We start from the raw sequence: 13,456 nt of genomic DNA, 5'->3' as shown, positions 1-13,456 counted from the left end.
TGATGGCAAAGCCAGGACCCCGTGCCGCGTCCCCCTTCACCTACTACGCAGCCAGGAAGCTACAAATTGGAGAGGCAGCTAATCCAAGAGGGATGGACCTCGTGTGAATTCCCCAGGAGAACCACCCTCTTCTAGACAGCCTGTGGTCATTTAAGGACAGAGTGAGTGTTATACACAGTTATCAGCTCGGGGTTGATAGTGTTATCTTTAGAGTCGGGGGACGCCTGGGGGAAACTGAGAAAGAAAGTCTTAAAGAAAAATAGCAGAGGTCATGGCCCTCCCCCAGGGTTAGCCACCCTCACTCTTTACCTTTCTGGGACCCTCTCCCCAGCCTGGTGTCCTCGGAGAAGCTGGCCACAGTCCTCTTTCCTCGGCCAGCAGCGCTGGCTGGTACCTCAGCTGGGGCCACTCTATTTTCAGAGGGTGTTGACCTTCATTTCCTCCCCAGTTCCTGGCAGGCTCCCTAATATAAAGCCCGGCGGATCGCCCCAGGGCTGTGCTGGGTGAGGGGGTCTCGGGCAACACTTCCTTCTCAGCTATTATTGGCAACAAAAGAGCCAGTTGCCGGCCTCTCCCTCGCAGAGCCTTAGCCCTCCCCAAAGTGGCTGAGAGAAAATCCCAGAGGAGGCGCTTTCACCCGGAAAGCCCAGCGCTTCTTTCGTTCCTGAAATGCGTCCCCCCAGGCGCGTGTCCGGCCGATGGGCCCGCTTCTGCCCGCCCTGGGCACCTGTACTTCTTTTGAGAGAGCTTACTTTCACACACACACGGTCAAGTACCAAAAATACACCCAGCGGATGGTTATTTCGGTCAGGTGAGGGTTTTCCCCCTTAAAAGGGGCATTAACTGCGTAAACGTGTTTAAAGTGGGAGCAAAGCCCACCGCGCATCTGTAACCCGAGCTGCTTCCCCACCCCCAGGCCCGCGCTCTTCCTCTGTAGGGGTAACTGCCTCCGCGGAGCAGGAACCTGTAGGGATTTGGAGCACCTGGCATGCAGACAAGGCTGGGAGGCTGCACGTGGCTGTGTTTTGGGGGACAGGGTAGAAGCCATCTCTGGGTGACAGGTGTATCGTGCGTGTGTGTGCTGCGCAGGCGCCAGGGGATCTGAATTCTGACTGTGGGCGTGTGTGATTCGTGTGGGCTGAGGGATCTGGGCCGGTGAACGGAATCTGTATATGAGGGGGAGAGGCTGGGTGTGTGAAATGTGACTCATGTCTTTCAGGCTGTGGGAAGGTTTATTTGTGGGGGTACCGTTTGGTCCAGGGGGTCCTGTGTACGTGCACCCAGGAGGAAATATTTATCTGTGCAACCAAGTGCAGGAGTGCACCCAGTGGAGAAGAGCCCTGGCGTCTTGGCAGGACTGGGGAGGGTGTGCCTGGGCGTATGCGCTTGCCTACAACTCCGGGTGCTGCTCCCAGGAGAGAAGAGGATGCAGCGGCGGGCAGGCTGGCACCAGGGAGTTCAGAGAGATGTTCCAGGCACAAGCACAGCCTCTGAGATCACTGTGCCGAGCCTGAATTCCGGTGTGGCTCGAAGCTCATCAGCCAAGTCACCTGGCCTCTCTGAGCCTCCAATTCCCAGCGCGGGGAATGGGAGCGGTGAGGAAAGCAGCCCTCTAGAGGCGTAGGGATGAAGGGCTGGGAGTCATGCAAACCATTTGCCAAATGCCTGGCACACAGTGAGTGCTTTATAGGGCGATTTGTTATCGTTTTCATCGCCGCTGTCATGTCTGGCTATTGGCTCTAACGATGACGATTGTGAGTGACATTAATTGCATGTGAACTGTAATAACAAAATAGTGATAAATAATAATGAATGCTTACCATATTCCTTACCATCACATATGCATAGCCATGTACACCATCTCAATTAAACCCAGCTTAATACTTTACAGATTTTATCAGCAGCCCTTTGGACAGATGAAGAAACAGACGCTCAGAGAAGTTAGCTAACTTGCCCAAGATCACAGAGCAAAGGCTCGGCCAGGATTCAAGCCTAAGGACTGTCAATTGTGCAGCATGTACTCCTGCCCCCCATGCCCCTGAGCCTCCCCGTCTCCATGGGGTCACCCCACACACTGCGGAAGCCTGTGGAAGATGCTCAGCTCACTTCAGTGAGCAGTGCCCGCCTTGTGCGTGGGGGAGGATGGACCTGGTAGGGGAGCTGGCAAAAGCGCCCCCAGCTGAAATGGATTCCAGGCCAACTCCAGCGAAATGTAGACTGCATTTGCCGTTTGTGCATTATTCATGAAAATCGCCATTTCCCCAAGTCAGCATTGCCAGCCAGCGGGGCTGAAATTGGGAGCTTTGCTGATTCCTGCCCAATATTCCCGTCCTTGTGCAAAGGAAAAGTTGGACTGGCGTCAGGACCATTCGGGCCCCGCTGGCTCTCTCTGAAGCAAGACCCATCCCTGCCCCAAGCTGATGGGAAGAGGCCCCCCGCTCTGTGCCGGGGGGATTCCAGCTCGGCTCACCGGGTGTACTGCTCGAGGGCACGCACTTTTTCACAGTCACCGCCTGCCAGAAAAGTGACCCCAGATGTCTGGGCCTGATTATCCCAGGCCAGGAGGGTCAGTTCCGTTTTCTGCCATGCCATGTCATCAACAAAAGGGAGCAGCTGGCGCCCTGCATCTGTGCGCCCGCCTCCGTCGGCACACAGGTGGTACGATGCGAGGAGAGGGGGCTCCACCCCAGACAGATCGGAGTTCAAATCCTTGACCCCTCCACCAAGAGCTGGGGGCTCTGGCCTGTCACTGGCGCTGCCGGGCTTCTCTGGTCCCACCTGTAACATGGACATGCCCCCTCCCCCCAGCCTGTGAGACTCCGGCAGGCTGATGCAGAGGGGGCAGCTTAGGGAGTGGGACACTGTGACTGGCCGGCCGGGGACAGAGACCCAAGGACACTGAGCCAGGGAAAGAAGCGTTTCTCACATCAGCACATCAGACCTAGACCACAGCCAGCCACAGACCCAGATCTTCCCCGAGTAATCACGACAAAATTTACCACCCTTTTCTCCAAAATGGAAGCCCCAGGAGGACCTTGCTCACTGCTGTTTACCCAGAGCCCAGAGCACCTGCTCATCATAGGGATTCAGTAGACATTTGTTGAATGGGGGACAGAATTCCCTGGGCCCCCGGAGATGTCAGGAGAAGATGGGCAGACTGGCATACTAGACCCCACGCTCAGCTGTTCTGGGGAGTCCACGGGGGCCTGGCTCTCCTTCTCCCCGGGCTCCTGCAGGAGGCCAGCCTGTCAGGGCGCAAAGCCACTTTCCTGGCTCTGGCACAGCTGGCACTACCTCTGGAGTGGCTGGTCTGTAGAGCAGCCTGGCCACAGCCCACAGGGTGGCAATAGCCCTGGGCTCCTAAAGAGCCCAGCTGGGAGCGCCAGACTGCTCAGCCGCCCACCGCAGCCACCCACATCTGCTGCCTAGGCCTCACCATGCCCACACACACACACACACACACACACACACGCATGCACGCCCACAGCCCAGAACCCAGAGAAGGCAGTTTGCTAGCCTGGCCCTGGAGCCCCAGGGTCACGGAAGCTCTCCAACCTGCTCCATGAAAACAACAACAGCCCAGAAGAGGCCGCCTGGGACCAGGGCTGGGCACTGCTGTGACAGGCAGGCGTGTTATGTAATTAACTGCCCCCTATGCCTCCTCCTCTTCGAGTAATAATGAACCCTGCCTCTCCGTTGCATAAGCCAAAATAATAATTACTCTCCAGCCCCCCACCAGTCCTGGACGTGCCCAGGGAGCAGGTGCTTAGCGCTTGCTTCATGAGACTCAGAGGCAGGCAGCGGAAGACCACATGTACACTCGTGATTTCCATGCCTAGCAGCACGCAAGTCATGCTGTGCCTCACGCCTTTCCCAGGCGCCCAAGCCTCCAGAGCCATTTCTAAGGATGAACTCTAGGATGGGGGAGGGGGCATCTGAGAGCAGGTGTCTTTGGGGTCTGGCTTCCAAGAACAGTAAATGTTGCACGCCTCTCAGGTGCATGGAGGAGTGGGTACCGGAGTGTCGGGACAGGTCGCAGTCACAGAGCCAGCCACAGCAGTGGCGGGCAGACGGCTCTCTGGCTTCCACCGGCTCAGCCCTGAATGTGGTGGCATCTAGCATGAAGGCACAGAGCATCCCCTAAACTAATGGTGGAAATGATTCAGCCACTGAGAGGCGAGATTCCTGGGCTCTCGCTAAACAGATGGGCCTCCCTCCCTCCCTGCCTCCGGCAGCCGGCCCCCACAGCACTAGCCCGCGTCCAACCACCTAGAAGTTCATTGCCTCGTTGGGGCGGTGTGGGTTCGGTACCCCCGCCTCCAGCGCGCCCAGCCACTCCCTTTCCGTTGGCTTGGTTCGATCAGGACTAAAGGAGGCCCTTCAGCACCGCAGGAAAACAAGCAGCAGAGTGGGGCCCGACTCCCGGAGGGCGGCGCCGAGGGAGCTCTGCCAACACGGGGAGGGGGTCCTCCCCTAGCCCCCCGCGCCCCTTGGGAGGTCCCAGAGGAGGCCCTGGGCCTAGGCCGGCCCTTCCCGCAGGTCTCCGGCCCGCTCCTGGATGATGCACTGGCTCTCTGCTCCTCTCCGCAGCTCCCGGGGCCTGGCTCTGCTCCTGGAAAGCCCTCGACCCCTTTAGCTGGCACAGGGGCGCTGTCCCCCACCAGGCAACCTGTAGCCAGGGCCGCTGTGGCCTCCCGGGAGCCCCAGGTGCCCAGGGCCCGCTGGATGAAGCAGCTCAACTTCCCCAGAGATAAACAGAAGAGGCGAGAGAAGGTCCCCTCCCCGCCTGGCCCGGCCGCGCGCGGCACCCACCTCCATCCGAGTAGGTCTCCGTGCCGTAGCCGTCCTGCAGCCCGTTGCTCCAGGTCCCTTCGTACTTGGCCCCGGTGCCCGTGCACTCCCGCACCCCGTAGCGTCCCTTAAATCCGTGCGTCCACTCGCCCCTGTACACCCACTTCCCCTTGCTCTCCAGGCCGATGCCGTGGCGCTTGCCCTGCGCCCAGGTGCCCTGGTACGTGTTCCCGCTGGGCCAGGTGTAGACGCCCAGCACCTCGAAGCCGTGGCTCCACGAGCCGGTGTATTCGCCTTGGCCCTTGGGGCCGGTGCAGACGCCATGGCCGTGCGCCTTGCCGTCCGCCCAGCCTCCACAGTAGGACCCTCCATCGTCAAAATTAAACCTACCCCCACTGGACATGCATGTAACTCGGTTTGCAAATCCCGCAAACGGTGAAAAAAAAAGGCGATCAACAAACCGGATTCTTGGTTGGCTGGCTGGCTGGTTTTGTTGTGGTTTTTTTTTGTTTTTTTTTTTTTAAAGAAAGGATGGAGAAAGCGGAAAACACAGCGAGCAGATCCCGGGCGGCGGCGCCGGCTTCGGCGGAATCTCAGTCGGCTGGGGGCGACGATTCCTTCCCGAGCTGCGCCGCGGAGCCTGGCCGGCGTCTCGCGCTCCCGCCGGAGGCAGACCGGAGGGGAGGGGAGGGGAGGCGGGGAGGGGCGGGAGCGGGGCTGGAGCGGCGCTCCCTCGGCGGCAGGTGCCCTCGGCGGCGGGCCGCGCAGGCCGGGCGGGGGGGGGGGGGCCGGCGGCTCAGGCCCGGGGCGCAGCCCCCCACCTGCGGCTGCCGCGCTGCGGGCGCCCGGGGGCGGCGGCGGGGCCCGCGGGCGGCGGCGGCACCGGCGGCGGCGCGGGCGGCTGCACCATATTGGGGCCGCGGGCCGGGCCGGGGCGGCGGCGGCAGCAGCAATGCGGCGGGTCGGGCGGCGGCGGCGGCGGCGTGCGCTCCGGGGCCGGATGCGCGCTCGGGCCGGCGCGGCGCGCGCCCGCACCCCGCCCCGCGCCCGCGCGCCCCCTCCGCCCCGCGCGCCCCCGCCCCGGCCCCCAACCTCGGCGCGCCGGCGGCCTGGAGAAGGGCGCCGCCAGCCCTGGCGCGGGGCGCGGGCGGGGACCCTGGGCGCCCCGCCCTCCGCCCCCCGCCCCCGGCGCTCCCGCCCGCCCTGCTCCCCCTCGGCCCGGGCCGGCCTGGAAACCGGGGTCCAGCCTGGGTGCCCCGGCTCCCCCTTTCCCGGACTTGGATTTAAAGGGACAGGAACTGCGTAATGGGAAGGCGCCCAGCACCCAGGGTGCTCTCTGCAGCTCCGGGCGCCGCGAGGCGAAGCCCGGGAGACCAGGCCCGGCGGTGGGGGCGCCCCGCCCGTCTCCGCGCCGCCGCCCCGCGCCCCGTGCTCGGTGCCCGGCCACCCTGCGACGCTGCCCGGGACCTGACCGGAGAGGGTTCCTCGCCCACAGGTGGTTTCCCCACGAGACAGTCCATCCTTCCTCACCGACAGTTTGGGTGCGCACGTGGCTGAGGGGGCGCTCGCTTCAGAAAACATGTATTTGAAGAATGTCCGTTCCCCGTAAATTAACGTAAAGTCTGGCCCCATGCGCTTGTCCAGGATAAGGGCACCCCAATCCCATTCCTCCAGGCCGCCCCGGCCATCAGGTAGCCCCCCACTGCGGAGGCGGGCGCTTTGGGAGAACCAAGTGGGACCGCCGTCTCCCTCCATACACACTCCCACCCCACCCCAGGTGACGGTGTCCGGTTCCTGAATCCGAGTATCCCGGGACCGATTTAAAATGCATTTCCTGGGCCGTAAATCTGCAGGCAGGAGCCGCGTTCCAGCTCTCCGGGAACGTGTGCGGCAAATGGCAGCAGCGCAGGGAGATCGCATGGGCTCCTGAGTAATCGGAGCGCGGGCGGGTGGCCGGGCCGAGGGGAGCCAGGACGTGCCAGCCGGGCGGCGCAGCCTGGGATCCAGCCCCGGAAGAGGTACGATTGGAGGCCGCCAATTAGCCGGGGGCCCTGCTCACACCTTCACCTGCCTGCATCGTTCCCACCTTTGGCTAAATAGGCTCCCACTGGGAAACTAACCCCATCCAGGACTCCCCGTGTTCAAGCTCAACTTCTTGCCTGGCTCTGGGCACCAAAGCCCCTTCCTAAAGGGCCACCAGCTGCGTTCTTACCCACCCTCCTCCAGCCCTAGTGGAGGGACCATTAGGGAAGGACCTTCAGGGATTTTTCCCATTTCACTTTGGGATTTGCCATTACAATGGTTGAATGTACTTCCCAGTGGGTGTCCTCTGTGCTAGGAAGGTTCCTCTAAATGCCCCTGGGGTGGTGGTGGTGGCTGGAATTGTAGGGTCAGGCACATCACGGACTTGAGAGGAGTTGCAAATGGCTCTGCAAACACCTTGAGTAAATTCCTTCTGATTCTCCACTTCCTGGCCAACACTTGGTATCAGGTTTCCACTTACTTTACTTGCCAATCTAAATGCGTATGAAATAGTATCTCAGGGCTGTTCGGTGTCAAAGAAATACTACCCATTGTGAATGTGTAGGCAGAGGGACTACAGACTATCCCCACAAGATTCGGGTTCAAATCCTGCCTCCAGAGCCTGCCAGCTGTGTGACTTTGGGCAGCCTCTTAACATCTCTGAGCTCAGTTTTCTCACCTGTACAATAGGGGTAATAATAGTTGCCACAAGGGTGCTGTGAGAATTGAAGAATCTGGGCGCTTACATGGTAAGCATTCAAGAAGCAGGAAGTGGCACAGTTGTCAGGAGGCCAGTCCCCCATCGAAGTCATGGATTCTGACACAGGACGCCAGCCTTCAGCCTGCTCCCCTGTGAAATGCTGTTGACATAAAATTGCCTTTTCTCTTGTAACAGCAATCTTTATTTCCAACCCATTCTTTGCTAATTCAGCAGCCCTTCCTCACACCAGCAAGTGGATTGCAACTGAGATCTTGTTGGAAAATGGTGATTGGTTCTAGTCACCGGTCAGCGCCTTCTACCTCTGGCTAATGCATACCCTTCCCCCTGGCAAGTCCAGTACGGCCCCCCACCCCACCCCACACCTGACCCCCCTCCTCTTCCATGCCCACTCAGATTCTCTGAAATGCAGATAATAGAGGCATGTGTTTTGTGCAATTTGGAAACCATTCTCCCATAAAGTAGGGCTGCAGTATTGATTTCATTTTGGAGGAACCGCTCCAAGGCTCTGAACATAGTGCCACCCAGCAATTCCAGGGAGAAGCAATGAAAAGCTGTCCCACATGCAGAATTTCTCGTCTCTGTGTGCCGGGCTCTGGGATGCACACCTCACATTAGCAGCCCCCTCCCACGCCCGGGCTTACAGACTCACCTTCATACCAACGACAGGGCCGCCTTGGTGAAGGGCCTAGTGCCCGGCCAAAGGGGAAGTAATGCCTGAGTCTAGCCCATGCTGTCTAGTCTCCCAGCCTGTAACCCGCGCTCCCTCCCCCCCCACACCCCCGGGCCTCCAGGCATGTACAGCCTTTCCCTTGCCCGCAGCCTCTTCCCGGGACCAGGAAGTTTTCTGGTTGCAGCTCCAGGAAGGCGTCCCCGGTTTCCCCCTGCGTAAAGAAGGCCCCTCCCCACGTCCCTGGGAGCCAGCCCCCTTCAGAGAGCTCAGCTGCAGTGCAGTCACCTGTCTGGTGTGTGCGTGCTCACCCCGACACTGTGTGATGTCTGCAATGAGGTCTCCTATGTGCTCTGAGGCATGAGGCTGACGGTCCTACGGAGAGGTGGGCGGGCTGGTGAGTAGAGCAAAAGTGACACAATGTGACTTTGAAGGGTGGGGCGCACACAGTGACGCAGCTTCTGCCTCATGCTCCCCCAGATGCTGGAGCTGGAACCGAGTCACCATGCTGTGAGGAAGCCCAAGCAGCACCTGGAGCAGCGCCCAGGGAGAGACCCGGGACCCGCAGTGTACAGCCCTGCTGCACCTTGGCCAGCACCGGCACCATGGGACAGCCTGGACTGTGCCACCTTGACAGGCGCTCTGGTCAGCCCCCCAGCCACTGCCTGGAGCAGGGCCACACCCCAGAGCTTCCCCACCATGCGTGGCCATGATTTCAATTTCCTCTTTCTTTTTTTATTGAGATAATTGACAAAGAGCATCACATTAGTTTCAGGTATACAACATAATAATTGGACAGTGATGGCCACATCGCCGAATGATGGCCACAGCGAGTCTCATGAGCACCTGTCACCTTGCATAGTTATAGGATTTTTTTTTCTTGTGATGAGAACTTTTGAAATTTACTCTCAGCAACTTTCAAAAATGAAATACAGTACCATGATGCGTAGCCACCATGCTGTACATCAGGCCCCCAGAACTCCCTTTATAGCTGGCAGTTTGTGTCTCTTGATCCCTTCACCCATTCCACCCACACCCCACCCCCTGCCTCTGGCGACCACCACTCTGTTGTCTGTCTGTGACTTTGGATTTTTGTTGTTGTTTGTTTGAGTCCACATATATGTGAGGTCATATGGTATTTTTCTTGCCGTGTCTGCTTTGTCTCCCTCAGCAGAAAGTCCTCAAGGTCCATCTTTGAGAACAACATTCATTCTCTCTCTCTCTCCCTCTTTTTTTTTTTGGCTGAGTGATAGTGCGTTGTGTATATGTACCACATTTCCTTTATCCATCCATCTGTCGATGGACACTTAGGTTGCTTCCAACACATTTCAGTTTCTGAACAAAATGAATGACTGCAAGGGTCAGGTGCGCTGCAGCTCAGAGCCTCACTCTGGCCCATGCCTGCTGGAAGGAACAAAGCTGGGCTGGAACACAAGCCCACCCATCCCTCTACATGTGGTTATAGCTGCTGGCACACTGTGTGTGTGATGGCGGAGCTGAACAAGTTTCCACGGAAACCACATGGCCCATAAAGCCCCAAGTATTTACCATCTTGTCCTTTACCAAAAAAGTTTGCCAAGCCCTGTGTATTCATCTGCTCAGGCTAAGGTAACCAAATACCGTGGACCGAGTGGCTTAAACAATAGACATTCATTCATTTCTCACCGTTCTGGAGGCTGGACGTCTGAGGTCAGGGAGCCAGCGTGGCCGGGTTCTGGTGAGGGCCCTCTTCCTGGCTCGCAGACAGCGCCTTCTCTCTGCGTCCTCATGTGGCACAGAGAGTGAGGAAGCTCCCCGGTGCCTTTTCTTATGAGGACACTGACCCCTGCCCTCTGACCTCATTTATACTTAGTCACTTCCTCACACCAGATGCAGGCCAAACTGGGGGTGAGGGCTTCCCTGTATGAGTTGGGGGGACAAACAAATATTCAGACCGTAAGACCCGGTTGAAGCCACTATGTTTTATCGTGGTTTGTCACACAGCGGTAGTGATGAGAGTGGACTGTGTGCTTCGTGCAGACAGAACCGCATCCATTCACCGCCTTGCCCCCAGCGGCTGGCTCGCGGTCAGCGCACAAGGCACTTTCACTACACAAATATCCTGGCCCGGGAGTTGGTGTTAACTAGCTTGGTGATGGGAAAACTCCCAGGCACCAGGGAACCCAAACTCTGATCTTGGTTCTGACACCAACTTGTGCTGCGTCAGGCAAGTCTCCCAACTTCTGGAAGCTAAGTGTCTTCACATATAAAATGGGGAAATAGACGGTTTCCCTGGCTCCTTGGTTCTAAAGTTCCAGAAGTTTCCTTAGCACTCATTGCCCACTCCTGCCCAGCATGACCCTGCCCTGTGGGTGGTGGGTGGTTTCACTGTCTGTGCTGTGGGTCACACTTCACGGCAAGCATCGAGCTGGTCAGAGAAGCCTCTAGAGGGGCTTATCTTCCTGGGGTCACCACGGGCCAGCTTCCAGGGTGTGGTCTCTTGGCGCTGTGGCAGCCCCAGACGGGCCCCATCACAGAGACTCATGTGAACACAGGCGCTTTCCTCGGCCACGGCGCCTGGGCCAGTCAGGAACAGCGTCCGGCACAGTTCCCTGAGGGCCTGGGTGTGAAAACTGGCTCTGAACCTCCTTCTCCTCATCTGTAAAATGGCACCAACACCTGTTCCGACTTCATAGTGTTGGGGCAAAGAGTCCATGACTCCACACAGGTGAGGAAGGTGTCCAGGGGCCCCTCGCTAAGGCAGAGCTGTGACTGTCTTACCCCTCCGTGTCCAGGCGGGTGCTCCAGGAGCGACACGATCCTCATGACAGGAGCTGCCTCGGCTTGGGGCTGCTGGAGGAGCCCCATGTCCTTCCTCACCCCACACCCTCCCCTCCAAATCCGTGGGCTCGCCAGCAGTAACTCCCCACCTGCCCATACTCGGACCTCAGGGAAGACACGGTTGTGCAGAGGTGCCCGTGAGGGACTAAACCTCGAGACTGTTCTGGAGCTCTTGAACCCCCCAAACCAGAGCAGAGAAAGATGGCAGCCCTGGCGAGGGGTAAGGTAACAAGTCATCAGGATTATTGGCTAGTGTTGCCTGATTTCTCTGTGCTGGGACCTAGAGTGCCTTATCTGAGTCTGGGCATGACCCTTTGGAGTCCAGACTGTGACTGTCCCTTCTTTCTTAAAGATGGGGAAACTGAGGTGTGGGCAGGCATGGCCACACACAGCTAGCAAGTGCCAGCCCCAGGACCTGACCCGGAAGGGTGAGGAGAGCTTTGAGGGGATCACGTCCCTGGCTGCTCCCCAAAGCCAGTGCCCATCCTCAGGGCGGCATTCCACCCCTTGGGGTTGATCTGTGCAGAGATGGGAACAGAGGGCTCCTTAGTTCCTGTTTGATTGCTGGACACCCAGGGTCAAAAGTCTGCAAAGGAGAAAAATTGAGAAACTTTCATCCAAGCTTTGAAACCCACCTCTGTGACACCCCGCTGGTGCGTTCTCCTGTGCCCTGGGGCTGCCTAGGCCCCCACCCCAGGGCAGGAAATGCCAGTGAAGACTGTGGCCCTTGCCCAGCATTGTCCAGTGGTTACTTCGCTTATTCCTCATAACAACCCCCAACTCCAAGATGTGGGTCCTAGAGGACATCATCCCCGTGTTGCAGATGAAGAAACTGAGGCAGAGGGCAGATAAATTACTTACCTAAGATAGGTAAGCAAATAGGAAGAAACGGTTCTCCAGGCTGAGCACTCCAAGTTCAAGTGTTTCCAGACTCATCCAAAACTGTCTCCCAGGAGGTTCAGGAACCTTGTCCCTGACAGCCAGTGGGTGCTTGCTGCCAGCTGGGCTACCAGCTCCCCCAAGCTACGTCAGCCCCAGGGGGTGCCACTTTATGGATGCGGCTGAGGCAGTGGGGCTAACCTGCTGGAAAGTGGCACAGTTTGGATTCAGAGCAGGCAGGTGGCCTTCCCTTCCTGTCCTGCTGTCTTGCAACTTCCCTTAGTCCTGGTCCCTCAACTGGCTTCTGCCCCTCAGCCGCTGGAACCATCACATCAAGATCTGGCAGCCGTTGCAGCAGTGAGAGGGCTGTGCTCCATCTGTGCACAGGTGCCCCGCAGGTGCCAATCCTTGCACCATCCTGTCAAGAGGGTTGCCCTTGCGCACCTCCCACCTAGATTCCCTTCCACCTGCCCCAGCGAACAGCCATGCTGACCTGTATCACCTGCCTTATCCTTAAGCCTCATAGAAATGGAATCATACATTTGTGTCTGGCTTCTTTTGTTCAGTGTTGTGTGACAGATCCATCTGATTTGGTGTGTGTACCTGCACTTTTTGTGTCAGTGCTGCATAGTATTCTATTATGTGAATATACTACAGTTTATTTTCTAGTCTCCTGCTAATAAACATGTGTGTTGTCTCCAGTTTGGGGTTATTTCGAATAAAGAAAGTATGAGCGCCCTTCTGTCTTCTGCTGGACACTCATTCCTTTTGAGTTTATGCCAAGGAGGGAACTAACTGGGGCCTAGGGCAGATGCATATTTAATTCTAGTACTTTGTTTTCCAAAGTGGTTGTCAATTTGCAATCCCCCAGCAGGGGCTGAGAGCTCCAGCTGCTCGCACCCTCACCAACACTTGGTAATGTCAGCCTTTTTAACGTTAGTCAATCTAGTGGCTGTATGCTGGTATCTCATTGTGATTTTAATTTGCATTTCTCACATAAACACTTTGTAAATTAAATATTCTTTATTTTACTTATGTTTTCTTACTAAATTTTATTTTTTGATATTTATATATATATATATATATTCTTATTTTTTATTTGTTGTATTTATTCATACAGTTTCCTTCTAAGAATATCACATGCTACTCATTTCCTATTTAGATGACTAATGTAAACTTTTCATTGAAACTAAATCTACCAAGTTAAAAAATAAAAGGCAGGGGGAGATCTGCTTAAAAATATCATGCAGTTAATGGGCCAGCAGGGATGAGAATGTGGCAGTTTGCTGGAAGACAGACGGATCTCCCTGACCTCAAGGATACAGGTAAAAGGGGGCTCTGGATGGAAGCAGAGCTGGAAAGGCGCACCCCAGGTCTCCCCTTTTCCTGCCCTAAGTCTCTCTTGGCCTGTTTTACGGTTCTGTCCACCACAGACCAGCTTTCTCTGCTGCGGTCTGCTCTTTCCATTACCTCTGAGACCTAATCCCTGACAGTCAATAAACCGGACTCTGTGAACCCTGATTCCTGGGAGAGAGATTCAGCTTCGGTCAGCTTGA

The 13,456-nt window shown here is 57.2% G+C and overlaps 1 protein-coding gene and 1 long non-coding RNA gene across 2 annotated transcripts in view; one reads left to right on the top strand and one right to left on the bottom strand.

Annotated features, from left to right (window-relative positions):
• The window catches only part of JPH3 (junctophilin 3), a 64,619-nt gene extending 59,103 nt beyond the window's left edge, over positions 1-5,516 (bottom strand). The window contains exon 1 of the mRNA XM_017677728.3: positions 4,813-5,516. Within this exon, the coding sequence (XP_017533217.3) occupies positions 4,813-5,194 (382 nt within the window). The 5' untranslated portion in view covers positions 5,195-5,516. The remainder of the gene's footprint in view (positions 1-4,812) is intronic.
• A 524-nt stretch (positions 5,517-6,040) lies between these two features.
• LOC118967519 (uncharacterized) lies at positions 6,041-12,561 on the top strand. The gene is made up of 3 exons (XR_005054621.2): positions 6,041-6,809; positions 8,354-8,598; positions 8,682-12,561. It is a non-coding gene; the product is annotated as an uncharacterized lncRNA (long non-coding RNA).
• Positions 12,562-13,456: the final 895 nt, after the last annotated feature.

Source organism: Manis javanica, chromosome 17, assembly GCF_040802235.1.
Source record: "Manis javanica isolate MJ-LG chromosome 17, MJ_LKY, whole genome shotgun sequence".
Taxonomy (NCBI): Eukaryota; Metazoa; Chordata; class Mammalia; order Pholidota; family Manidae; genus Manis; species Manis javanica.
This window is presented reverse-complemented; position numbering and strand designations above follow the sequence as displayed.